Consider the following 26,024-nt stretch of genomic DNA (forward strand, 5'->3'; position numbering starts at 1 on the left):
TGCGGAATATGCACTTCTCCTTGTTATATGTCAGGTTCAGGAGTTGGGCGGTGCGGAGGAATTTTGAGAGGTTTGCGTCATGGTCCTGCAAGTCACGGCCGCAGATGGTCACATTGTCCAGATATGGGAAAGTGGCCTGCAACGCATTTTGATCTACCATCCGGTCCATCTCCCTTTGGAAGACGGAGACCCCGTTGGTGATGCCAAAGGGAACCCTAAGGAAGTGGTAGAGGCGGCCGTTTGCCTCAAAGGCAGTATACTGGCGGTCCTCAGGGCGGATGGGGAGCTGGTGGTACGCTGATTTCAGGTCAATGGTCGAGAAGACGCGGTACTGCGCGATCTGGTTGACCATATCAGCTATGCGGGGGAGTGGGTAGGCGTCCAGCAGGGTGTAGCGATTTATTGTCTGGCTGTAGTCGATGACCAGGCGCTGCTTCTCGCCGGTCTTAACGACCACAACCTGGGCTCGCCAGGGGCTGGTGCTGCCCTCAATAATCCCTTCCTTCAGGAGCCGCTCCACTTCGGTTTTAATGAAAACCCTGTCCCCGGCACTGTATCGCCTGCTCTTTGTGGCGATGGGCTTACAGTCGGGGGTGAGGTTAGCAAACAGTGGGGGGGGGGTGACTCTGAGTGTGGAGAGGTTGCACCTGGTGCGCGGCGGGCAATTTGGGAGCTGCTGGCTGCGGACTGTGAGTGGGGGTAGGGGTCCACCGTACGCCATCGTAACACTTTTAAGGTGGCACTGAAAATCTAACCCCAGCAGGACGGCAGCGCAGAGGTCGGGCAGGACCAGAAGTTTAAAATGATCGTACACGGTCCCGTCTACTACGAGTGTCACTATGCAGTAGCCGCCGATGTCCGCCGACTGGGACTCGGAGGCCATAGAAATCCGCTGGTGCGCAGGCAGGGCTGGGAGAGAGCAACGCCGCACCGTGTCGGGGTGGATGAAGCTCTCCGTGCTCCCAGAGTCAAAAAGGCAGATTGTATCGTGGCCATTTACCTTAATGTCCATTGTGGAACTGGCCAGCTGGTGCGGTCTCGCTTGGTCCAGTGTAACGGATGCCAGCGTAGGGGTCGGTGTGTCGCTGCGGGTATCAGATGAGGCGGTGTTGGGGGCCTGCTGCGTTCCGGCTGTCGTCCAAGATGGCGGCGTCCATGATCCCCATGTGGCTGGAGGCGTCCAAAATGGCTGCTGTACCGGTGGTTCGCACATGGCCGGGGAGGCCCAAGATGGCGGCCCGCATGGCACAGACGCGGCGCTGCTGGGGTTCAGGGTGGCTTTGGCCCTGCAGACGTTAGCGTAGTGTCCCTTCTTCCCGTAGCCCGAGCAGATCGCGTTTTTCGCCGGGCAGCGCGCTCTGGGGTGTTTTGCCTGGCCACAGAAGTAGCATTTCTGGCCTTGGGGCACTGCTGTCTGGCCTTGGGACACTGCTGCGGTAGTTGGGCCGTTGCTGGGGTGGCACGGCGCTATGAGGCGGTCCTACCGTGTCCCAGGCTGTCATTCCCCGCGGCGTCCACGGTGCAGAGGAGTAGGCATCCATGCCCCGGTAGGCTGCATCCAATGATAGTGCGAGTTCAGAGGCCTTGTTGAGGTCGAGGTCACTCTGCTCCAACAGTCGCTGTCGGGTGTAATTGGGTCTGTGGCCCGCTACAAAAGCGTCCCGGATAAGTTCCTCTGTGTACACGGCGGCCTTTACATCCTTACAACCACAGGCCCGGCCAAGCACAGACAGTGCCTGAAGGTATTCCACGGTCGATTCCCCAGGTTGTTGTTTACGACCCCCCAGAAGGTGCCTGGGGTACACTTCGTTCACTGGGCGCGTGTACTGGTCCTTGAGGAGCTTGATAGCGTCCGCGTACGAGGTCGCGTCTTGGATGACCGAGTACACTCGGTGGTTCACTTTGGAGGTCAGGACATCCAGTTTGTCCTCGTCCGATTTGATTGCTGCGGAGGCGGTCAGGAATTTTTCGAAACACTTAAGCGAGTGAGTAAACTTGGTGGATGAGTCTGCCTCCCGATGATCTAAGTCCAGGCATGCTGGTGTGAGGATCTTCTCCATTATAAAAATTTTGTTAATAAAATTGATGCGCTATCAATTACTCATAAAAGACTGAGAGTTAAGAGAGTAACTAAAGGCTTTTATTAACAAAAGAATGAAGGTCTGCCTCGAGTGGTCGACCGGTCCAGAAATACAAAGGGCTGGGGAGCAGTCACCTTTACACTAGGACTTGTGGGAGGAGTCAGCCGAGGCATGTCCAGGCATGTACACAGTGGAATACAAACAGTGGTTTACCACACTGCCTGACTCAGTTGGTAACACTCACACCTCTAAGTCAGGAGGGTGTGGATTGAAGTTCCACTTCAGGACTTCAGCATATAACCTAGTCTGATACTCCAGTGTAATACCGAGACAGTCACATTGTCGGAAGCGCCATCTTTTAGATGAGACGTTAAACTGAGGTCCTCATCTGCGTAAGATCCCATGGCAATAATCAAACAGCAGTCCTTCCAGTGTCTTAACTAACAGCAAAAACACATTAAGTCTATCATCTCATTTGCTGTGTGTGGGGCCTTGCTGTGCACAAATTGGCAGCACCACCACAGTGAGTGCACATCAGGCGGAAGTGGCTGGTTTCTGGGGTGTCCGGGGATATGTTAAGGTGTTGCACAGGCGCAAGATGGTCTTTGTTCCAGGTGTGAATTAGACTGGAATAACAGCAGAAAATGCTGGAAACACTCAGCAGGTCAGGCAGCATTCGTGGAGAGAGAAACAGAGTTAACGTTTCAGGTCTGACAAAGGGTCACGGACCTGAAACGTTAACTCTGTTTTTCTCTCCACGGATGCTGCCTAACCTGCTGAGTGTTTCCAGCATTTTCTGTTATTTCAGATTTCCAGCATCTGCAGTATTTTGCTATTGTATTAGTAAATTAGACTGGTCCTGCTAATTATTGTGAACTAGGTGTATGTTCGCACTGGAAAAACGTGTGTTTATCCGTCGTTAACATTCCTGGAATCCTCCACAGAAACTTGTCATCCAAGTTCATGCATGGTGGTGTGACGGGGAAGAATGTCAATTCTGTTCAAAATTGTGTGTTCAGTAGGAGCGAAACACAGGAAAGGGCAAGTGGCACATGAAACGTGCCAGGTCATCCCATCAGTATTCACTTGACCTCTTCAAATAAATTGTTTTACTCCAACCAAAATCAGAGAGGTATCCGTTTCTAGTTCTGGTAAAAATGCATTGTATTCTGTAGGGCATTTGGGGGCGGGGAGTGAAAAACTGCATCCCAAATGATATGCCATGGGGCTGCATACCATTTACCAGGACTACAACGTTTTACATAGGATATACAGCACAGAAACAGGCCATTTGGCCCAACCAGTCCATGCTGGCGTATATGCTCCACTCGAGCCTCCTCCTGTCTTTCCTCATCTAAATCTATCAGTATAACCCTCTATTCCCTTCTCCTTCATATGCTTGTCCAACCTCCCCTTAAATGCATCTATACTATTCGCTTCAACCACTCCCTGTGGCAGCGAGTTCCACATTCTCACCACTCTTTGGGTAAAGAAGTTTCTTTTGAATTCCCTTTTGGATTTCTTGGTGACTATTTTATATTGATGGCCTCTAGTTATGCTCTTCCCCACAAGTGGAAACATTCTCTCTGTAACCACTCTATCGAAACCTTTCATAATTTTAAAGACCTCTATTAGGTTACCCCTCAGCCTTCTTTTTTCAAGAGAAAAGAGACCCAGCCTGTTCATCCTTTCCTGATATGTATACCCTCACATTTCTGGTATCATCCTTGTACATCTTATCTGCACCCTCTCCAGTGCCTCTATATCCTTTTTATAATATGGTGACCAGAACTGTACACACTACTCTAAAGTGTGGTCTAACCAAGGTTCAATACAAGTTTAGCATAACTTCCCTACTTTTCAATTCTATTCCTCTAGAAATAAACCGTAGTGCTTGGTTTGCTTTTTTTATGGCCTTGCTAACCTGTGTCGCAACTTTGTGATTTGTACTCCGAGATCCCTTTGTTCCTCTATCCCTCCCAGACTCGCACCCTCCAAGTAATAAGTGACCTCCCTATTCTTCTGACCAAAATGTAATACCTCACATTTATCTGTGTTGAACTTCATTTGCCAATTATATGCCCATTCTGCAAGTTTATTAATGTCCTCCTGTAATTTGCTGCAGTCCTCCTCAGTATTGACTATCCCCCCCAATTTGGTATCATCCGCAAATTTAGAAATTGTGTTTTTGATTCCAAAGTCTAAATCGTTAATATAAATTGTGAACAACAGTGGTCCCAGCACTGATCCTTGTGGAACACCACTACCCACCTGTCACTGTGAATAGCTACCTTTCACCCCTACTCTGCTTTCTGTCTTGAAGCCAGCTAGCTATCCATTCTGCTACTTGTCCCCTGACTCCGCATTCTCTGACCTTGTTATGGAGTACCCTACATCAGGTACCTGATGCATCCCAAAAAAACTACAATTTCCAAAAAAGCAGCACACTGGAAAGAGACAGGTGCCTGACACAAGTATTGTGCCATTTAGTGAACTATATTCTTTATTGCTTCTGTGACTTATTTTTCATTGAAAGTAAATCTGATGAGCTGTTTAACTTGTACAAAGTAACCCACAGTGTGATTATTTCCCACTTCCTTTGCTGACACGAGATGTACTGATACTCTCCAGCAAGCAACTTACTGTGACAGGGGTTAACTGCTGGAATTGGGCGGCTCTAACTCAGAACAGAGAATAAAAGATTACCTTAGTTTGTATGTGATGTTGTCTGCTTATGGAAATGCCATTTACATGAGAAAGATGCTGGAGAACACCCAAACCATATTGATTACAATTATAAACTCCAAGCTCCAAACTATTAAATGCCGACGGCATACTTCCATTAGATATATGAAGAGAAAATGATTGGTGAAGTCAAGCGTAGGTCCCATGCAGTCAGAATCAGGGGAATTTATAACGGGGAACAAAGAAATGGCAGACCAATTAAATACATACTTTGGTTCGGTCTTCACAAAGGAGGACACAAATAACCTCCCAGAGATGTCGGGGAACATAGGGTCTAATGAGAGGGAGGAACTGATAGAAATCAGTATTTGTAGGGAAATGGTGTTAGGGAAATTGACGGGATTGAAGGCCGATAAATCCCCAGGGCCAGATAATCTACATTCTAGGGTACTTAAGGAAGTGGCCCTAGAAATTGGTCATCTTCCAAAATTCTATAGACTCTGGAACAGTTCCCATGGATTGGAGGGTAGCTAATGTTACCCCACTATTCAAAAAAGGTGGTAGAGAGAAAACCGTGAATTATAGAAAGGTAAGCCTGACATCTGTAGTGGGGAAAATGCTAAAGTCCATTATAAAAGATGTAATAGCAGAGCACTTGGAAAACAGTGACAGGATCGGACAAAGTCAACATGGATTTACAAAAGGTAAATCGTGCTTGACTAATCTACTGGAATTTTTTGAGGATGTAACTGGTAGAATAGGTAAGGGAGAACCAGTAGATGTGGTGTATTTGGACTTTCAGAAGGCTTTCGATAAGGTCCCGCATAAGAGATTAACGTGTAAAGTAAAAGCACATGGGATTGGGGGTAAGGTACTGACTTGGACAGAGAACTGGTTGGCAGACAGGAAGCAAAGAGTTGAAATAAACAGCTTTTTTTCCCCCCGAGTGGCAGGCAGTAACTAGTGGGGTACCGCAGGGATAGGTGCTAGGACCCCAGCTATTCACAATATATATTAATGATCTAGACAAGGGAACTAGATGTAATATCTCCAAGTTTGCAGACGACACAAAGCTGGGTGGGCGTGTGTGCTGTGAGGAGGATGCAGAGAAACTCCAGTATGATTTGGATGGGTGATTGGGCAGGTGTGTGGCAAATGCAGTATAATGTGGATAAATGCGAGGTTATCCACTTTGGTGGCAAAAACAGGAAGGCAGATTATCTGAATGGCAATAGATTGGGAGAAGTGCAACGAGACCTGGGTGTCCTTGTGCACCAGTCGCTGAAGGTAAGCATGCAGGTGCAGCAGGCGGTTAAGAATGCAAATGGTATGTTGGCCTTCGTAGCAAGAGGATTCGAGTACAGGAGCAAGGATGTGTTGCTGCAGTTGTATAGGGCCTTGGTGAGACCACACCTCGAGTAGTGTGCGCAGTTTTGGTCGCCTTATCTGAGGAAGGATGTTCTTGCCAGGGAGGGAGTGCAGCGAAGATTCACCAGACCGATACCTGGGATGGCAGGAATGACGCATGAGGAGAGATTGGGTCGATTGGGCTTATACTCGCTGGAGTTTAGAAGAATGAGATCTCTTTGAAACTTATAAAACAGGGCTAGACAGACTAGATGCAAGAAGGATGTTCCCGATGGCGGGGGAGTCCAGAACCAGGGGTCACAGTCTAAAGATAAGGGGTAAGCCATTTAGGACAGAGATGATATACCTATCATGATAACTATAGTGTAACAATAGTGAACAACAAAAGTGGTTTACCACAAGAGATGAGGAGGAATTTCTTCACCCAGAGAGTGGTGAACCTGTGGAATTCTCTACCACAGAAGGCAGTTGAGGCCAATTCAGTAAATATATTCAAGAAGGAGTTGGATATATTTCTTAAGGCTAAAGGGATCAAGGGATACGGGGAGAAAGCAGGGACAGGGTACTGAATTTGGATGATCAGCCATGATCTCATTAAATGGCGGGGCAGGCTCGTGGTGCCAAATGGCCTACTCCTACGTATCTATTATTTCATTCCCAACACCAATGAATTTCTGTTGTTTCAGCTACACAGGAAGACTTGAAACTGCCTTGGCTCAGTGGTAGAAGGTTGTCAGTTCAAGCCTCATACCAGAGTCTTGAGCCCATAATCCAGGGCAACACTTCACTGCAGGACTGAAGGAGTGCTGCACTGTCAGAGGTGCCATCTTTCAGATGAGATGTTAAACTGAGGACCTCTTCTACCTTCTCAGGTGGATGTTAAAGATCCCATGGCACTATTTAAAAAAGAGCAGGGGAGTTCTCCGTGTCCTGACCAATATTTGTCCCTCAACCAACATCACCAAAAACAGATTATCTGGTCATTATCCCATGGCTGTTTGTGGGGCCTTGCTGTGTGCAAATAGGCTGCCATGTTTTCCTACATTACAGCAGTGACTACACATCATTGGCTGTAAGATTGCTGGACATCCCAGCTGCCTATTTTGCCCCCAGGTGATCAAGTCTCATCGGGCCCAAAACACCAGTGAAGACAGTAAGTGGCAGGTACATTTTAAAGGAGGTGTGCTTCCTGGTTTTCCCACAGGCAAGAATACGTGAGGGAGAAAGGAATCGAGGGATACGGGTCAGGTTGTAAAGAGGCAATTAGAGTGGGAGGAGACTTGTGTGGAGTATAAACACAGACATGGACCAGTTGGGCCGATTGGCCTATTTCCGTGCTGTTGATTCTATGTAAAAGTCTCTCGTGTGCCGTCTTCCATCTCAACCTGAACCTGTCCACAGCACTTTTCCCCTTCCCAGAGAGAAGATCCGATGATACTATTGATGCTGTCAATGAATTAAACATCTGAAACATTTCCACATCACATTTCTTGGTCAAAAGATGAAACAATTGCAAGATCTAGGAACCGCAGTGCTGCAGGGACGAGGGTAGTGTTAAATATTTCATGTTTGAAACCACCAAATGATGCTAGAAGTTACCAGGCTGCTAGTGAAACAGATTCATCTCAGTTAGCTTCTCTCTTTTTTGAAAACAAACCTTCCACCTGTACAGCATCTTTAGTCTAGAAAGATGTCCCAAAGTGTTTCAAAGAAGGGGTCGAAAGAAGACTGGGGAAGAGTTCAGTGTGGTTACCTAAAGCATGGTCGAAAAGGTGGGTGGTTAGGAGGCTTTTGAAAGTGATGATGATTCAACAAAGCGGAGGGGGGCTCAGGCACAGAAGTCCAGGGTTTGAAGGTGTGATGGCTAAAACTTTGCCACTGATGAGGGCAGAGGCACATGTAATGGGATACGGTCAGGTTAGTAGAAATCAAGCAGAGATGCTTGATCTGTATTTCTGGGTTGGGGTCTAAGGAAAGGCATATTTTTTTTTAATTGTACCATTTCTGAAAAGGATTCACACACATTGCTGGCCAGGGTGCACCATCACACTTGGCCATAAATCAGGTGACAAACCAAGTACTCCCGCTAGGTGACATTTCCTGAACAGTCCTTGTGGGGATTCTGCATTTGTGTTAAATAGCTAGTGAGGGGAGAGAGACAGAGAACTCCAGTTTATCTCAACCAAACCTTGTCTGATTAGAAAGCTCAGTAGTTTACAGTTACACAGCCAGAGAGAGACAGGTCATTGGACGATTAAAGACCGCCAAATGGGCATCCGTTTGATGTTGCGCTGAGTCAATGCACCGAACGGGCTTCCGAAGGAAGTCTTGGTGAGTCAATGCACAGACAGGACTTGCGAAGTGTAATGTATGTACCTTTAAGGGGGGGGGGGGGGGGGGGGGGGGGAACTACTTTTTACAGCTCATGTATACTGTAGTACCGGCAGTGACCACACCTGTATATAACACGGAGTAGTAATCTGTACAGATCAGTTGCAGTTTGAGCCACGTTGAGTAAACACCTATTGTACCGTTCTCCGCAGTCCGTTTATTATTATACACGGACGTAACATTGGCGAGGAGGCAGGTTCGAACCTACCTGCAACTCTGCATCACCTCCCGGGGATTCGTTCCTGGAGATCAGTGGATTGGAGGTCAAGGCCAGAGACTCGGGCGTCGACCACGGGCAACCGCCCAGTCATCCAGCAGAGACTCGAGAATTGCGGGGGAGGCTGTCGAGAGCCAGGCTTGGCTTTCCAGTCGAGGTGGTCCAGCGAAATGGGCTGGCAACAGGTAGTGCGCAGACCCTTCCCGGACGGCGGTGGGCTAGAGCCCAACCGAGCGGCACAGCAAAGGGCTGAGCAGCGACGACGGGGAGAGAGAGGGCAGAGCGCACAGGGCGCAGCCGGTGTTCAGGGGCCGAGCAGCGTCGGAGAGAGAGAAGCGCGCGAAACCTACAGGGCGCCGCTATTGCCACGAGAACAGCTGGGAGCGGCGTCGGCAGCAGCGGGGGAGGAAGGAAAGCGCGGGAGACGCCATTTTAAACCACACCCAAAATGCCGAAGAGTGGCAGTATCACCGCATTTGACAATGAAGTCGAAGATTGGACTACATATGTCGAACGAATAGAGGTGTACTGCAAGGCAAATGAGGTGTTAGATGACAAGAAAGCGTTGGTATTGTTAAATTTAATGGGTGCAAAGACGTATGGTTTATTACAAAATCTAGTAACCCCAAAGAAGCCAATGGAAAAGAGTTTTGAAGACATAGTAACGATACTAAAGGAACATTTAAACCCCACACCGCTGCTGATAGCAGAAAGATTCAAGTTTCAAAAACGGAACCAGCATAAGGATGAAAGCAAGTCTGATTATTTAACAGAACTGCGCAAACTATCGAAACACTGCCAGTTTGGAGCGGGACTGGCAGATACCTTAAGGGACAAGTTTGTGTGTGGGCTTCAAAGTGAAGGAACCCAGAAACGGCTTTTATCTGAAAAGGACCTTACGCTGGAAAAGGCTTTCAGCATTGCGGTATCATATGAAGCAGCAGCACGGGCGCTGCAGAGATACAACAGAGACCGCAAGAATATGGCACAAACGAAATGTCATATGGAACAGAGAAGTGCTATCGCTGCGGCAGAACAACACACGACCAGAATGATTGCTGGTTCAAAGACAAAGTGTGCAGACAGTGTGGAAAAGTAGGACACATAGCACGAGTCTGCAGGTCGGGAAAGAAAACCAGCAATAAGAAACCTACCAAAGGAAAGTACAAGAAGGTACATAAGATGATGGAGAATAGTTCAGACGAACAAAAGAGTGATAACGACGCCGAAAGCAGGGAACCGAGTTGTCTGAAACTACATAATGTGATCACAACGGAGGATCACCGAACCATTTGGGTCACTCTCAAGATAGCAGGAGTCCAGGATCAGCCCTAACAGTCATAAACCGACGGGACTACGAGCGGCTATTCTCACACATACCCTTGAGACACAAAAATTATTTTGAAGACGTACACGGGGCAAAAAGTCTACCCCAAAGGAAAAATAAGGGTGACCGTTATATATAACGGTAAGGAAACACCAAAACTAGACCTGTATGTATTGCAAGATGGAGGACCACCATTACTGGGACGTGAATGGATCCGGAAAATACAACTGGATTGGCATTCCATACAGGCACTGACTGTGGCTGACAAAAAGGATGACGATGTCACACCTGGGCGACTGTCAAAGATCCTAACTGACGCGAAAGAAGTGTTTCAGCAAGGACTCGGAACACTAAAAGGCATGACAGCGATGATTAAAATTGAAGAAAACGCAAGCCCAAAATTTTTTTTTTAAGGCCAGACCTTATGCGATCCGCCCAGCTGTCGAAGCAGAGCTGGAGAGTCTGGAACGTTCAGGTGTACTGTCCAAGGTAGACTGGAGCGAGTGGGCTACACCCATCGTCCCTGTGATGAAAAAGTCGTTGAGCAGCACGCCTGGGGAACCAAGGAAGGTTCGCATCTGTGGGGACTTTAAGGTAACAGTGAACCCGGTCCTTCACACCGTACAATATCCACTTCCGCGGATTGAAGATATTTTCGCCTCGCTATCTGGAGGGAAACGCTTCACTAAGATTGATCTGGCCCAGGCGTATCTGCAAATGGAGGTAGAAGCAGCATCAAAAAAATACCTCACAATCAACACCCATAAAGGTCTCTAGCAATACAACCAGCTGGTATTCGGGGTAGCATCAGCTCCGGCTATTTGGCAGAGGGCAATGAAACAAGCCCTGCAAGGGATCCCAGGGACCCAGTGTTATTTGGACGACATCCTGGTCACGGGCAAAAATGACAGTGATCACCTTGCCAACCTGGAGCAGGTGCTCACTAGATTGCAGGAATATGGGCTCCGAGCTAACCACCACAAATGCGAGTTTTTTAGAAAACAGATCTCGTATTGTGGCCACGTTATCGATAAATAGGGGTTACATAAGTCCCCAGAGAAGATTGAGGCAGTAGTCAAGGCTCCAGCACCGGAAAATGTGTCACAACTGAGGTCGTTCCTCGGGCTGGTAAACTACTATCATAAGTTCTTGCCAAATTTGTCTACAATACTACACCCACTGAACACCCTACTGCAAACTGGGGTGCCATGGAAGTGGAGTGACGAATGTAGACGAGCTTTCCAGAAGAGCAAAACACTAATCACATCGAAAGAGGTATTGGCCCATTACAACCCAGCATTACCAATTCGGTTGGCATGTGATGCGTCACCCTACGGCATTGGAGCGGTGCTGTCGCACAAATTCTCGGACGGCTCAGAGAGGCCAATAGCCTTTGCGTCACGATCACTAACCTCAGCCGAGTGTAACTACACCCAGATTGACAGGGAGGCCCTCAGCCTAGTGTGGGGAGTGAAAAAGTTCAATCACGATCTGCACGGGCAGAAATTCACCTTGCTGACTGATCACCAGCCTCTTGTCTCCATTTTTAATCCGAAGAAGGGCGTTCCGGTGATGACTGCGCAACGACTACAAAGATGGTCACTTTTTCTAGGGGCGCACCACTATGAGATTGAATATAAGGGCACGAAACAGCATGGAAATGCTGATGGGCTATCACGCCTGCCACTGCCTACTGCGGAGGAAGCACCAGCAGTGGATCCTGTTGAAATATTCCACTCGACTATAGTTGAATACCTACCGGTAACTAACGCTTGTATCGAAAAGGAAACCCGAAATGACCCGACACTGTCTCGGGTATATGATTTGACGGTGAAGGGATGGCCAGCACATGGCGACTCACTGTTGCCGGCATTCTCGACAAGGAGAGAACAGCTGTCAGTGTGCCGGGGGACCTTGATGTGTGGATCCCGAGTGGTAATTCCACCCAAGTTAAGGGATAGAGTGCTCAATGAGCTTCATGAGGGTCATCTGGGAGGGGTAAAAATGAAAAGCTTAGCCAGGGCTTATGTGTGGTGGCCGGGAATCGATAAACAAATCGAGGACCTGACCAAGAGTTGATCAGGATGCCAGAAAGCCCAAAATGCACCACCACAGGCCCCTCTACACCCATGGGAGTGGCCCTCATCTTCATGGCAACGGGTGCATATTGATTTTGCTGGTCCATTCATGGACTCAATGTTTTTAATAGCCGTGGATGCGCACTCGAAATGGCCTGAGGTGATCAAAATGTCCTCCACCACCACGGAGAAAACTATTGCAGTCCTACGGACCATTTTTGCCAGGAATGGCTTGCCAGAACAGATTTGATCCGACAACGGACCACAGTTTGTGTCCGAAGAGTTCCGGAGGTTCTTGAAAAAGAATGGGGTAAGGCATTACACATCCGCCCCGTATCATCCAGCCACAAATGGATTGGCTGAGAGGTTCGTACAAACCTTTAAGAAGCCAATAAAGGCTATGTACAATGACAACATTCCGCTGCAGCACAAGGTGGACAATTTCCTGTTCGCCTACCGGAATGCGACACATGCAGTCACCAACCAGGCCCCAGCCATGATGGTCTTTAACCGAAGGTCAAGATCTCGCCTGGATTTGCTCAGACCAAACGTACGAAGAGATGTTGAGAGTAAGCAATTCCAGCACATCCATGAGAAGCCAACAAGGAGCTTCAATGTAGGGCAACCAGTCTTGGCCCGCGACTACCGAACAGAAAAATGGCAGCCAGGAACGATATGCACACGGCAGGGCCCACTAATGTACACAGTGGACGTTGGGGAGAGCATCGTGAGACACCATGCTGACCAGATCCTAGTCACAGGAACAAGTCAACCCCATGCCTCGCCCATACGTACCTGGTGATGAACCCGACGTACAGGTCGCATCTACCCCAGAAACAGTAGCATCGGAAGCTGTTGAACCAACCGACGACAGGGGGCCAGAATCGCCTCCGCACCAAGAGCAAGACACTCGGGAAAGGCGCTATCCAGAAAGGATCAGGAAGCCTCCCCAAAGACTGAATTTATTGTTGTGTATGTACCTTTAAGGGAATAACTGGTCTCAGACTGCAGTACCCACCCCTGTATAAAAGGCCCTAGCAGGCTTTCAGTTTCCAGGTTGTCTCCATTCAGTAAAGACTTGTTATAATCAACTCCTGCAGTCCGTGTCTCAATTATACACGGACATAATACTGGCGACGAGTAAGAAACAAACTTCCTGCAACTCGGCAGCACCTCAGACGACGTTATTGAAGGTCGAAGCCAGAAGAAAGAATAAATAAATAAATAAATAATCCAAAGAAACTCGAGAAACGGGCGTCGACCGTGGGCAACCGCCCTCCAAATCATCGAATTGAAAAGTGCAGGAGAGACTGTCGAGAGCCAGGCTTTGTTCTCCAGTCTGTGGTTTCCCAGCTAATCGGGCTGGTGGCAGGTAGTGCACTGATCCTTCCTGGGCTGCGGCGGGCTAGAGCTCGATCGGGTGGCTCTACAACGGGGCCGGGCAGCGAGTCGGGAAGCAAAGAGAGAGAGAGGGTGGAGCACACAGGGCGCAGCCGGTGCTTCGAAGCCGGGCAGCGTTCGGACCTAAGAGGGAGGGAAGTGTCCCAGAGGGTCTGCTCCACGCCGGGAACGGTTCTTCAATTAACGGAGCAAATATTGAAGCGCGATAAAAAAATAAAAATACCGCGGAGAGCGGCGTTGGCAGCAGCGATCGGAGAGGCGCAAAGACCATAGGGCGTTGCCATTACAGGATAGTAAAATAAATATAATCGCCAGCAACAGCGTTGGCAGCAGCGGCAGGAAAGCGCGGGAAGCGCCATCTTAACTCGGCGGGGAAGAAGGAAAAACGCGGGAGGCGCCATTTTGATCCATCGGGGACGAAGGCAAAGCGTGGGAGGCACCATCTTAGGTTTTCAAGATGCCGAAGACTGGCGATATCACTGCCTTTGATAATGCAATAGAAGACTGGACCACATATCTGGAAAGAGTCGAGGTATATTGCGAGGCAAACGAAATAGCCGATGAGAAAAAGGCATCGGTATTGCTAAATTTAATAGGCGCAAGAACGTACGGCCTATTGCGGGACCTGATTACTCCAGCCAAACCGAAGGCGAAGACTTGTAACTAAATTGTTGCTATCCTACAGGAACACCTAAATCCTACACCGCTGCTGATAGCAGAAAGATTTAAATTCCACAGGAGAAATCAGCATACAAATGAGAGCAATGCTGATTACCTTACGGAACTACGCAAGCTATCAAAGCACTGCCAGTTCGGAGCAGGACTGGCAGATACCTTACGGGGCAAATTTGTCTGTGGACTCCTGAGTGAAGGAACTCAGAAGAGGTTACTCTCAGAGAAAGAGCTGACGCTAGATAAGGCTTTCAGCGTGGCAGTATCGTACGAAGCAGCAGCAAGGGGAGCTGCGGAAATACAACAAAAGCCACAGGAATACGGCACCCACGAAATGACACGGGGATTTGCAAAATGTTATCGCTGCGGCAGAACAAACCATGACCAGAAGGACTGCTGGTCCAAGGACAAAATATGCAGGCAATGCGGAAAGATGGGACACATTGGTCTTCTTCCCAGACCTGCAAACTCGTGCAATGACAACAAAAAGGCTACTAAGGAACCGTACAGGAAAGTACAAAAGATGACGGACAGTAGTTCCGAAGACCAGATGAGCGATAGTGAATCCGGGAACAAGAGACTAAGCTGTCTCAAACTTCACAACGTAATCGCAAAAGAGGATCACCGAACCATTTGGGTCACCCTCACGATAGCAGGGTCCCAAGTCAAAATGGAATTGGATACAGGATCAGCTCTAACCGTCATGAATCGACGAGACTACGAGCGGCTATTCTCACACATACCCTTGAGAGAGACATCCATTGTCTTGAGGACATATACGGGGCAAAAAGTATACCCCAGAGGAAAAATAAGGGTGCCTGTCGAATACAACGGCAAGAAAATACGTAAATTGTATCTCTACATTCTGCAAGATGGTGGACCACTGTTATTGGGACGTGAATGGATCAGAAAGATAAGTTTAGACTGGCACTCCATTCAGGCACTGACGGTGGCTGGTAAAAAGGATGACGACGTCACTCCTGGACGATTGTCAACAATCTTAGCTGACGCCAAAGAGGTATTTCAACAAGAACTGGGCACTCTTAAAGGCGTAACCGCCTCGATAAAAATAGAGGAGAATGCAATTCCCAAGTTTTACAAAGCAAGACCGGTACCATATGCAATTCGCCCAGCCGTCGAGGCAGAGCTGGAGAATCTGGAGAATGCAGGCGTGTTATCTAAGGTAGACTGGAGCAAGTGGGCGACACCCATCGTTCCTGTCATGAAGAAAACGTTAAACAATAAGTCTGAGGAGCCAAGGAAGGTTCGCATCTGTGGGGACTTCAAGGTGACGGTGAACCCAGTCCTTCACACAGTACAATATCCTCTTCCAAGGATAGAAGATATCTTCGCCTCACTATCTGGAGGGAAGCGTTTTACAAAAATTGACCTAGCACAAGCATATTTACAGATGGAGGTTGAAGAATCCTCTAGGAAGTATCTCACGATAAACACTCACAAAGGTCTTTACCAGTATAATCGACTGGTATTCGGAGTAGCATCAGCTCCGGCGATATGGCAAAGAGCGATGGAACAAGTCCTGCAAGGGATTCCGGGGACTCAGTGTTACTTGGACGACATCCTAGTGACAGGTGAAGATGACAGTGAACACCTTGCCAACCTAGAGCAGGTGCTCACTAGACTACGTGAACATGGGCTACGAGCCAGTCGCCCCAAGTGCGAGTTTTTTAAGAAACAGATATCGTATTGTGGCCATGTGATTGATGAAGAGGGGTTGCATAAGTCCCCTGACAAAATTGAAGCGGTAGTTAAGGCTCCAGCACCTGAAAATGTGTCGCAACTGAGGTCATTCCTCGGATTGGTGAATTACTACCATAAGTTTTTGCCGAATTTGTCCACAATTCTGCATCCACTGAACGCCCTACTACGAACGGGAGTAGCATGGAAATGGAGCGATGAATGTAAGCGGGCCTTTCAGAAGAGTAAGGACCTAATCACTTCAAGAGAAGTATTGGCTCACTACAACCCATCACTACCAATAAGACTGGCGTGTGATGCGTCTCCCTACGGCATTGGGGCGGTACTGTCCCATAAATTCCTTGATGGTTCAGAGAGGCCGATAGCTTTTGCGTCACGCTCGTTAACTTCAGCCGAGCGTAACTACGCCCAGATTGACAGAGAGGCCCTCAGCCTGGTGTGGGGGGTGAAGAAGTTCAATCACTACCTGCACGGTCAGAAATTTACTCTACTAACTGATCATCAACCTCTCATCTCCATTTTCAACCCTCAGAAGGGCGTACCGATAATGACGGCACAACGGCTACAGAGGTGGTCCCTGTTCCTAGGGGCACACCAATATGACATCGAGTACAAAGGAACTAAACAGCATGGGAATGCTGATGGATTGTCGCGCCTACCGTTGCCGACGGTGTAAGAGGAACTGGCAGTGGATCCAGTGGAGTTATTCCACTCGACTATAGTCGAATGTCTCCCTGTGACGAATGCAAACATAGAAAAGGAAACACGAAATGACCCGACACACTCCTGGGTCTATTGTTTAACGGTGAAGGGATGGCCAGCACATGGCGAACCACTGCTGCCAGCATTCTCGCCGAGAAGAGAACAGCTGTCAGTGTGCAGAGGAACCTTGATGTGTGGATCCAGAGTAGTAATTCCACCCAAATTGAAGGATAGAGTGCTCAATGAGCTTCATGAGGGTCATCTGGGAGGGGTAAAAATGAAGAACTTAGCCAGAGCGTTTGTGTGGTGGCCGGGAATCGATAGAGAAGTCGAAGAGATGACCAAGAGCCGTACTGGATGCCAGAAGGTCCAAAACGCCCCACCACAAGCCCCTCTACATCCATGGGAGTGGCCCTCACCTCCATGGCAAAGGGTGCACATTGATTTTGCTGGTCCCTTTATGGACTCGATGTTTTTAATTGCGGTGGATGCACATTCAAAGTGGCCAGAGGTAATAAATATGTCCTCAACCACCACAGAAAAAACTATCACAGTCTTACGAACCATATTCACCAGGAATGGGCTGCCTGAACAGATTTGCTCTGACAATGGACCCCAGTTTGTGTCTGAAGAGTTCCGGAGGTTCTTAAAGAACAATGGTGTTAAGCATTACACATCCGCCCCATACCATCCAGCCACTAATGGATTGGCCGAGAGGTTTGTTCAAACATTCAAGAAGGCTATCAAGGCAATGTGTAATGAAGAGATACCCCTACAACACAAGGTGGATAACTTCTTGTTTGCCTACTGGAATGCGACACATGCGGTTACCAACCAAACTCCAGCCATGATGTTCTTCAATCGAAGACTACGATGCCGCTTGGATTTGGTTAAGCCAAACGTCAGAAGAGATGTGGAGAACAGGCAGTTTCAGAATATGAATGAAAGGCCGACCAGGAGTTTTAAGATAGGTCAACCAGTTTTGGCCCGGGACTACCGCACAGAGAAATGGCAGCCAGGAACGATCTGTACACGGCAAGGACCTCTAATGTATACCGTGGACATTGCAGAGAGCATTGTGAGACGCCATGCTGACCAGATTCTAGAGTCACTGGAAAACGTCAACTCCACACCACGATCTGATACACCTGGCGATGAAACCGAAGTACCAATTGCATCTACCGCAGAATCGGTGATATTGAAAGCAGACGAACCAAACAACGACATTGATCCCGACTCAACCTTGCCAGAAGAACCTGATATCCCAAAGAGACGTTATCCAGACAGAATCAGGAAGCCTCCTCAAAGACTGAACTTATAATTGCTTAACTTCAACCAATGCATCTAGCAACCGTAATTGTAATTAGTTATTATTTAGTTGTTAACTGAATGTTATGTACTGTTTATCTAAAAGGGGAGGAATTGTTGTGTATGTACCTTAAAGGGAATAACTGGTCTCAGACTGCAGTACCGGCAGTGAGCACCCCTGTATAAAAGGCCCTAGCAGGCTTCTGTAGTTTCAGTTTCCAGGTTGTCTCCATTCAGTAAAGACTTGTTATAATCAACTCCTGCAGTCCGTGTCTCAATTATACACGGACATAATATTTATAAATAGACTATTTTCAGCTAATGTTGCATGTTAAAAGTGTTAATTGTAATTAGTTTGATATTTAATTGTTAAATGAGTGTTATGGTACTGTTAATCTAAAAGGGGAGGAATTGTAATGTATGTACCTTTAAGGGGGGGGAACTACTTTTTACAGCTCATGTATACTGTAGTACCGGCAGTGACCACACCTGTATATAACACGGAGTAGTAATCTGTACAGATCAGTTGCAGTTTGAGCCACGTTGAGTAAACACCTATTGTACCGTTCTCCGCAGTCCGTTTCTTATTATACACGGACGTAACACGAAGGATGTCTCGGTGAGTCACTGCACCGAATGGGCTTCTGAAGGATGTCTTGGTGAGTCAAGGCACAGAGAGGTGCGGTGCTGAGCTGCACAGACCAGATTCAATCCCTGCGTATGGATCCACAAATGTTCTCGGGACCTCACCCAACTGGCTCTTCATGTCCGAGTCTAAACAGCAAATGCAGACAAGCTACTTTACCATGGGGCTGGCACAGCCGATATCCAAGGCTGGGCACATTCAGCACGTTTGAATGAAGAACAACTCTGTGCCACAGCTGCAATTTCCTTCCCTAACCCAGGTGGTTACTGAGCTCCACTGTCTACTTTTCAAAAGGCATTCGATAAGGTACCACACGAAAGGTTGTTACCCAAGATAAGGGCTCATGTGGTTAAGGGTAATATATTAGCATGGATAGAGGGTTGGTTAAAGGACAAAAAACAGAGAGTAGGAATAAAATGGTCATTTTTAGGTTGGTTATTAGTGGTGTGTCACAAGGATCAGTGCTTGGGCCTCAGTTATTTGCAATTTATATTGATGACTTAGATGAAGGGACCACGTCTATTGTATCCAAGTTTGCAGACGATACAAAGCTAGGTGGGACAGTAAGCTGTGAGGAGGACACAAAGTGCCTGCAAAGGATATACTGTAGACAGGTTAAGTGAGTGGGTAAGGTGGTGGCAGATGGAGTTATCATGTGGGGAAATGTGAGGTTATTCACTTTGGTAGGAAGAATAGAAAAACAGAATATATTTAAATGGAGAGAAACTATTTAATGTTGGTGTTCAGAAGGATTTGGGTGTCCTTGTACATGAAACAAAGTTAACATCCAGGTACAGCAAGCAATTAGGAAGGCAAATGGTATGTTGGCCTTTATTGCAAAGGAGTTGGAGTACAAGAAGGAGGAAGTCTTGCTGCAATTATATAGGGCTTTGGTGAGACCACACCTGGAGTACTGTGTACAGTTTTGGTCTCCGTACCTAAGGAAGGATATACTTGCCTTAAGGCAGTGCAAAGGTGGTTCACTAGATGAATTCCTGGGATGAGAGGATTGAGTCGAATGTGCCTATATTCTCTGGAGTTTAGATGAATCAGGTGATCTAATTGACGCATAAAAGATTCTGAGGGGGCTTGACAGGATAGATGCTGAGAGGCTGGTTCCCCTGGTTGGAGAGACTAGAACTAGGGGACATAGACTCAGAATAAGGGGTCGGCCATTTAGGACAAAGATGAGGAGGAATTTCTTCACTCAGAGGGTTGTGAGCCTTTGGAATTCTCTACCCCAAAGAGCTGTGTATGTTGAATCATTGAATATATTCAAGGTTGAGATAGTTGGAATTTTGGACTCTAGGGGAATCAAGGGATATGGGCAAAGCGGAGTTGAGGTCGAAGATCAGCCATGATCTTATTGAATGGCAATGTAGGCTTGAGAGGCCATATGGCCTATTCCTGCTCCTATTTCTTATGTTCTTAAAAACATGTGCCTATGTCATGCCTTGAGGGGAGATCCGATAAAGCATCACAAAATACTCGGAGGTCATAATCTTTTCTATTCATCTCTGAATGACGGGCTATGAGCTCCTTGAGTTATTACAGTGCGAGAGGAGCATGCTGCATAAATACTGGAGACAGCACTTCAATACTGCAGTCAATGTGTAGCCAACAATTACCAAGCTATTTCTCCTCTTCAATTAATGACTCCACTGTCCTTGTTTTAGGTTCAGTGTCACACTTGCTTGGGTGAAAAAGCAGGAATAAGTGCACCCAAATTACACCAATGCCACATACCAGCTTCTTCATGAAGCTACAACATTTGGCACAGACTAACCGGCACGTTCATCTGCCTATCTTATCCTATGCATATAAATGATACCCCACATTCAGTAGTAACACCACCAACACTGCAAGACTGAGATCAGAAGCTCAACCCAGCAGCAAACGTGCACTGTACTTGCACTGGGAGTGTTTGATGGGTCAGTGTAGAGGGAGATTTAATCTGTATCTAACCCGTGCTGTACCTGCACTGGGAGTTTTTGATGGGACAGTGTAGAGGGAGCTTTACTCTGTATCTAACCCATGCTGTACCTGCCCTGGGAGTTTTTGATGGGACAGTTTAGAGGGAGCTTTACTCTGTATCTAACCTGTGCTGTACCTGCCCTGGGAGTTTTTGATGGGACAGTTTAGAGGGAGCTTTACTCTGTATCTAACCTGTGCTTTACCTGCCCTGGGAGTGCTTGAGTGGACAGTATAGAAGGAGTTTAACTATATATCTAACGCATGCTGTACCTGCCAGCATGAAGCTAACAGTGAGGAACAGCTGTATTACAGAAGTAGATTGTGCCAGTCAGGGGGAAAGGCAGCTCCATTCACTCTGCCCAAATTCATCCCCACACAGGAAGCTTCTTCCTGTACCTGTTGCACACATCTGGACAAGATACAGGAAATACACCCCTCCAGAACCAGCCCCGCCATATACACCAGGTGGCATACCTCTCTACAGAACCAGCGCTTCCAGCCAAGCTGTTCAAGTACAGCTACAACACTGGCATCTACTCAACAAAGTGGAAAATTGCCTAGGTATGTCCTGTCCATAAAAAGGACAAATCCAATCCTGCCAATTACTGCCCCATCAGTCTACTCTCAATTATCAGCAAAGTGATGGAAGGTGTCGTCGACAGTGCTATTAAGCGGCACTTACCAATAACCTGCTCACCGATGCTCAGTTTGGGTTCTGCCAGGGCCACTCAGCTCCAGACCTCATTACAGCCTTGGCCCAAACATGGACAAAAGAGTTGAATTCCAGAGGTGATGCGAGAGTGACTGTCCTTGACATCAAGGCAGCATTTGACCGAGTGTGGCATCAAAGAGCCTCAGTAAAAGAAGTCAATGGGAATCAGAGGGAAAACACTCCCCTGGCTGGAGTAATACATAGCACAAAGGAAGATGGTTGTGGTTGTTAGAGGCCAATCATCTCAGCCCCAGGAAATTGCTGCAGGAGTTCCTCAGGGCAGTGTCCTGGGCTCAACCATCTTCAGCTGCTTCATCAATGACCTTCCCTCCATCAGAAGGTCCTAAGTGGGGATGTTCACTGATGATTGCAGTGTTCAGTTCCATTCTCAACTCCTCAGATAATGAAGCAGTCTATGCCATCATCCAGCAAGACCTGGACAATATACAGGCTTGGGCTGATAAGTGGCAAGTAACATTTGCGCTACACAAGTGCCAGGCAATGACCATCTCCAACGAGAGAGTCTAGTCACCTCCCTTTGACATTCAACGGGATTACCATCACCGAATCCCTCATCAACACCCTGGGGGGTCACCATTGAACAGAAACTTAACTGGACCAGCCACATAAATACTGTGGCTACCAGAGCGGGTCAGAGGCTGGGTATTCTGCAGCGAGCGACTCACCGCCTGACTCTGCAAAGCCTTTCCACCAACTACAAAGCCCAAGTCACACGTGATGGAATACTCTCCATTTGCCTAGATGAGTGCAGCTCCAACAACACTCGAAGCTTGACACCCTCCAGGACAAAGCAGCCCGCTTGATTGGCAACCCATCCATCACCTTAAACATTCACTCCCTCCACCACCAGCGCACCGTGGCTGCAGTGTGTACCATCTACAAGATGCAGCAACTCGCCATGGCTTCTTTGACAGCACCTCCCAACCTCTACCACCTAGAAGGACAAGGGCAGCAGGTGCATGGCAACACCACCACCTCCAAGTTCCCCTCCAAGTCACACACCATCCCGACGAAGAAATATATTGCTGTTCTTTCAGCGTCGCGGGGTCAAAATCCTGGAACTCCCTCCCTAACAGCATTGTGGGAGTACCTTCACCTCACGAACTGCATTGGTTCAGGGCGGCAGCTCACCACCACCTTCTCAAGGACAATTAGGGATGGGCAATAAATGCTGGCCTTGCCAGCGACGCCCACATCCGTTGAATGAAAAAAATATATATAGAAACGGTGGGACAGTACAGGCCTATGGAGGCAGTGCTGTAACATGAACGGTGGGAGGGGGCAGGTCTTGTAGAAAACTTCTCCCATGGACATCAGGCGAGAACAAAGCATGGTTGTGATGCCCCACAGTTGAATTGTCAAAAAACACAACTGTATGCACACACACCAGCTATTTAGGTGTAGTTCTGGAGGCATCCAGCACCTGTGGAGCCCTGCACCCTAGCTAGGGCAAGTGAAAAGGAGAGAAAAATGAAGTCGCATTAAAAGGGAAGATTGGCAGGAACTGTGAACTACCCTGAAGAGTAAAACGCATTTTTAAACAAAGGTCGGCATCCCATCACACCAACTAAGAAACTGACCATGGACTGAATCAGAAGGCTGTGAAAAGCCTACCTGTGAGATATGGTTGATTGACGACTCCATGCGTCGGAGCTGGGATGCCTGGATGTCCAGCATCTGGAGCACGTTGTTCGCTAGGGTGTTGATCAGGTAGGCCACACTTGCTAAGGACTGGGTCGTGTAAGCTTTGGTTTCTTCCAGAGCTCGCTGTTTATCTGTCGCCTTTTTAAAAAAAAAGAAAGGTTAATCAAGCTACCCAAAATACATCAGGTGTACAGAAAGGCTGCAAGTATTGGAAATGTAGTACAAAATAAATCGTCAGCTGAGAGGAGAGAGAATAACATTTGGAATGCAGACCCTAATGAAGGATATCCCCCAATCCAGGAACCTATCTCTTCACTCTGCGAGTGCTGTGGCTCACACCTCTAATTCCCAACCAATGCTTTGAATATTTTTAAGGCAGAGGTAGATAGATTCTTGGTAAGCAAGGGGGTGAAAAGTTATCGGGGGTAGGCAGGAATGTGGAGTAATCAGATCAGCCATGATCTTATTGAATATTAGAGCAGGCTCGAAGGGCCGAGTGGCCTACTCCTGCTCCTAATTCGTATGTTCGTATGTAGTGCTTTGCCCAAGGTCCACTCATGTGTTTGAGCCTGCATTCCCCACAGTGAGATCTGCAGGCTATTGCCAAGTGGAGGCCAGGCACCTCCCCAGAGGAAGAGGGAAAAAAAACTACTGATGGGGAACTGGGACAACAACTTGCATTTATATAGTGCCTAGTCATGTAATTAGACAAAAATGATTGCCTAGCCAAAGAAAGAAATATTAGTACAGATGACCAAAACCTTGATCAAGGAAGTAGGTTTGACAGAGGGTATTAAAGGAGGAGAGAGCTGGGGAGGCAGAGAGGCAATTCCAGAGCTTAGGGCCTGGACAGCTGAAGGCATGGCAGACAATGGTGGAGCGAAGGAGTGGGAGAGGCACAGGAGGCCAAAGTTGTCGGAACAAAGAGTTCTCGGAAGGTTGTTGGGCTGTAGGACATTACAGAGATAGGGAGGGGCGAGGCAACATAGGGAATTGAGCACGAGGATGAGAATTTTTTTAATTGAGGTGGGAGCCAATGTAGGTCAGTGAGCACAGGGGTGATGGTGAACCTGCATGACGTGGTTAGGATACGTGCGGCAGAGCTTTGGATGAGCTCAGGTTTATCGAGGATGGGAGGCCGGCCAGGAAAGTATAGGAATAGTCGGGTCTGAAGCTGACAAAAGCAAGTATCCCTAGAAATGATAGTTAGTCATGCTTCAGAAAATAAGGACCAGTTGGCAGGTCGTCCTTGGCCAATCTTATAGAATTCTTTGAAGAAATAACAGGTAAATAAAGAAAATGCAATGGGTTATATGGATAAAAAGCAGTTAGTAAGGTTCCACATAAGAGACTTATGGCAAAGATAATGGCACATGGAATTAAAGGCAATGTGGCCATATGTACAGAGATATAGGTGGAGGACAAAAGGCAAAGGGTAGGGGGTAAAAAGACTGGCTGGATGGCAAGTGGTGATGGGGCCTGCTCTGATTTACCATTTACATACAGTGGTTGAGGCAGAGACCACGGAATCTTAAATGGAAAATTTAACTTTGCTGCTCTGCTCACTCGCCATTGTATACAAAGATATCATTCACAACAACTTCACCACTAGAGAAACTACAACTTTCCGAGAGCTCTGCGCTCCTCCAATTCTGGCTTCTTACGCATCCCCGATTTTAATCGTTCCACCACTGGTGGCCGTGCTTTCTGCTGCCTGGGCCCGAAGCTCTGGAATTGTCACCCTGAACCTCTCCGCCTTTATGACACTTCTTAAAATCTACCTCTTTGACCAAGCTTTTGGTCACCTGTCCTAATCTAGCAGGCTTGAAGGGCCGTATGGCCTACTCTCCTCCTATTTCTTCTGCTCTTATGATCTTATGTTCTAATATCTTGTGGCTCGGTTTCAAATTTTGTTTGATAACACTTCTATGAAGCACCTTGGGATGTTTTACTACTATAAATGCAAATTGTTTTTGTTGTAGAAGGAGCAATACTCTATATCTAACCTGTGCTGTACCTGTCCCGAGGGTGTTTGATGTGACTATGTGAAGGGAGCAAAAGGTGTAGAGATTGTGTCCAATATTTTTGTGGACAGTACATAGCTCAAAAGTCTGTTAATGATCACCACAGAGAAAGGTATGGCTTCTCTCAGATATGCAGGAAATCTCTCACTTTGTAATGGTTTGACCCCAGTAGGTGAAACAATAAATATGTGCTGGTAACTATCTGTTGGAGGAAAGTTTGTCTGCAGTTCTTCTGACAAAATCTAAGAGACAAAGACTAATATGAAGTACGAACACTGGGTTGTAGCCAACTCGAGCATGGGTCAACCTGTGTGCTATAAACACATTGTATTCCCACTAAACTGACCCTACGATTTAAAGGAAGGTGACAGTTACTACAAGCAAACACGCCGTCAATGCATCCACCTTGTACTCATGACAGTACTATCGTAGATGCCTACTCCAATGCTCTTATCTGTATTCTGGCATCGAGTGTGCCCTCAGAAACCACCATGGAACATTAGGCAACAAGTTCCTGCTTCCCAAACGGGGCTTTTGACCCGTAGTGTCAGTTCTGGCCGAAGGCTGGCTGACTTCCCAGGCTGCTGTCTCATCTGTGGAAGATGCGCCACTGGTACATCAGTGAATGTTAGAGCCAGGCTGAGCATATCGGGCCATTGGAATACACAAGGGGCATCAATATTTCCTGTAGCCGAGATCTCAGCTCTGCAGCACTGAATAATGAGCTCCGACAATTTGAAGCAGCCAGCCCTGCAAATCAAGGTTCTCAGTGGATAGCGGTGTCTCTGTACAGCACATAATTAGCGAATCACACTAGCTGCCCTAAAAGTCTAAAACTCCACTGCATTCTTCCAATTTACAGCACAGCAGAAAGGGCTGTAGTGTGTGTGTGTGTGTGTGTGTGTGTGTGTGTGTGTGTGTGTGTGTGTGTGTGAGAGAGAGGATCAAGCCACAATCTCCTCTACAAGGTCAGATATCAATACTGTGCCTCAGGCACATGAGCTCACCATTACGTTGCACTGCTCACTCGCCATTGTATACAAAGATATCATTC

At 47.5% G+C, this 26,024-nt stretch overlaps 1 protein-coding gene across 6 annotated transcripts in view; it reads right to left on the reverse strand.

The window, feature by feature from the left end:
- LOC147120069 (abl interactor 2) overlaps nucleotides 1-26,024 on the reverse strand; it is a 229,203-nt gene that overhangs the window by 107,485 nt on the left and 95,694 nt on the right. The window contains exon 1 of one of the 6 annotated variants that reach the window (XM_085985601.1): nucleotides 22,917-23,104. The exons of 3 other annotated variants lie outside the window; for them this stretch is intronic. In XM_085985601.1, coding sequence (XP_085841727.1) covers nucleotides 22,917-22,979 — 63 coding nt within the window. In that variant the 5' untranslated portion in view covers nucleotides 22,980-23,104. Of the gene's footprint in view, nucleotides 1-22,916; nucleotides 23,105-26,024 lie in introns of those variants that run through there. 2 more of the 6 variants (XM_085985602.1, XM_085985603.1) reach the window with 2 other exon arrangements.

The sequence above is a fragment of the Somniosus microcephalus genome, chromosome 4 (assembly GCF_052327205.1).
Source record: "Somniosus microcephalus isolate GS21.2 chromosome 4, FLI_Smic_1.0, whole genome shotgun sequence".
In the NCBI taxonomy this organism is placed as follows: Eukaryota; Metazoa; Chordata; class Chondrichthyes; order Squaliformes; family Somniosidae; genus Somniosus; species Somniosus microcephalus.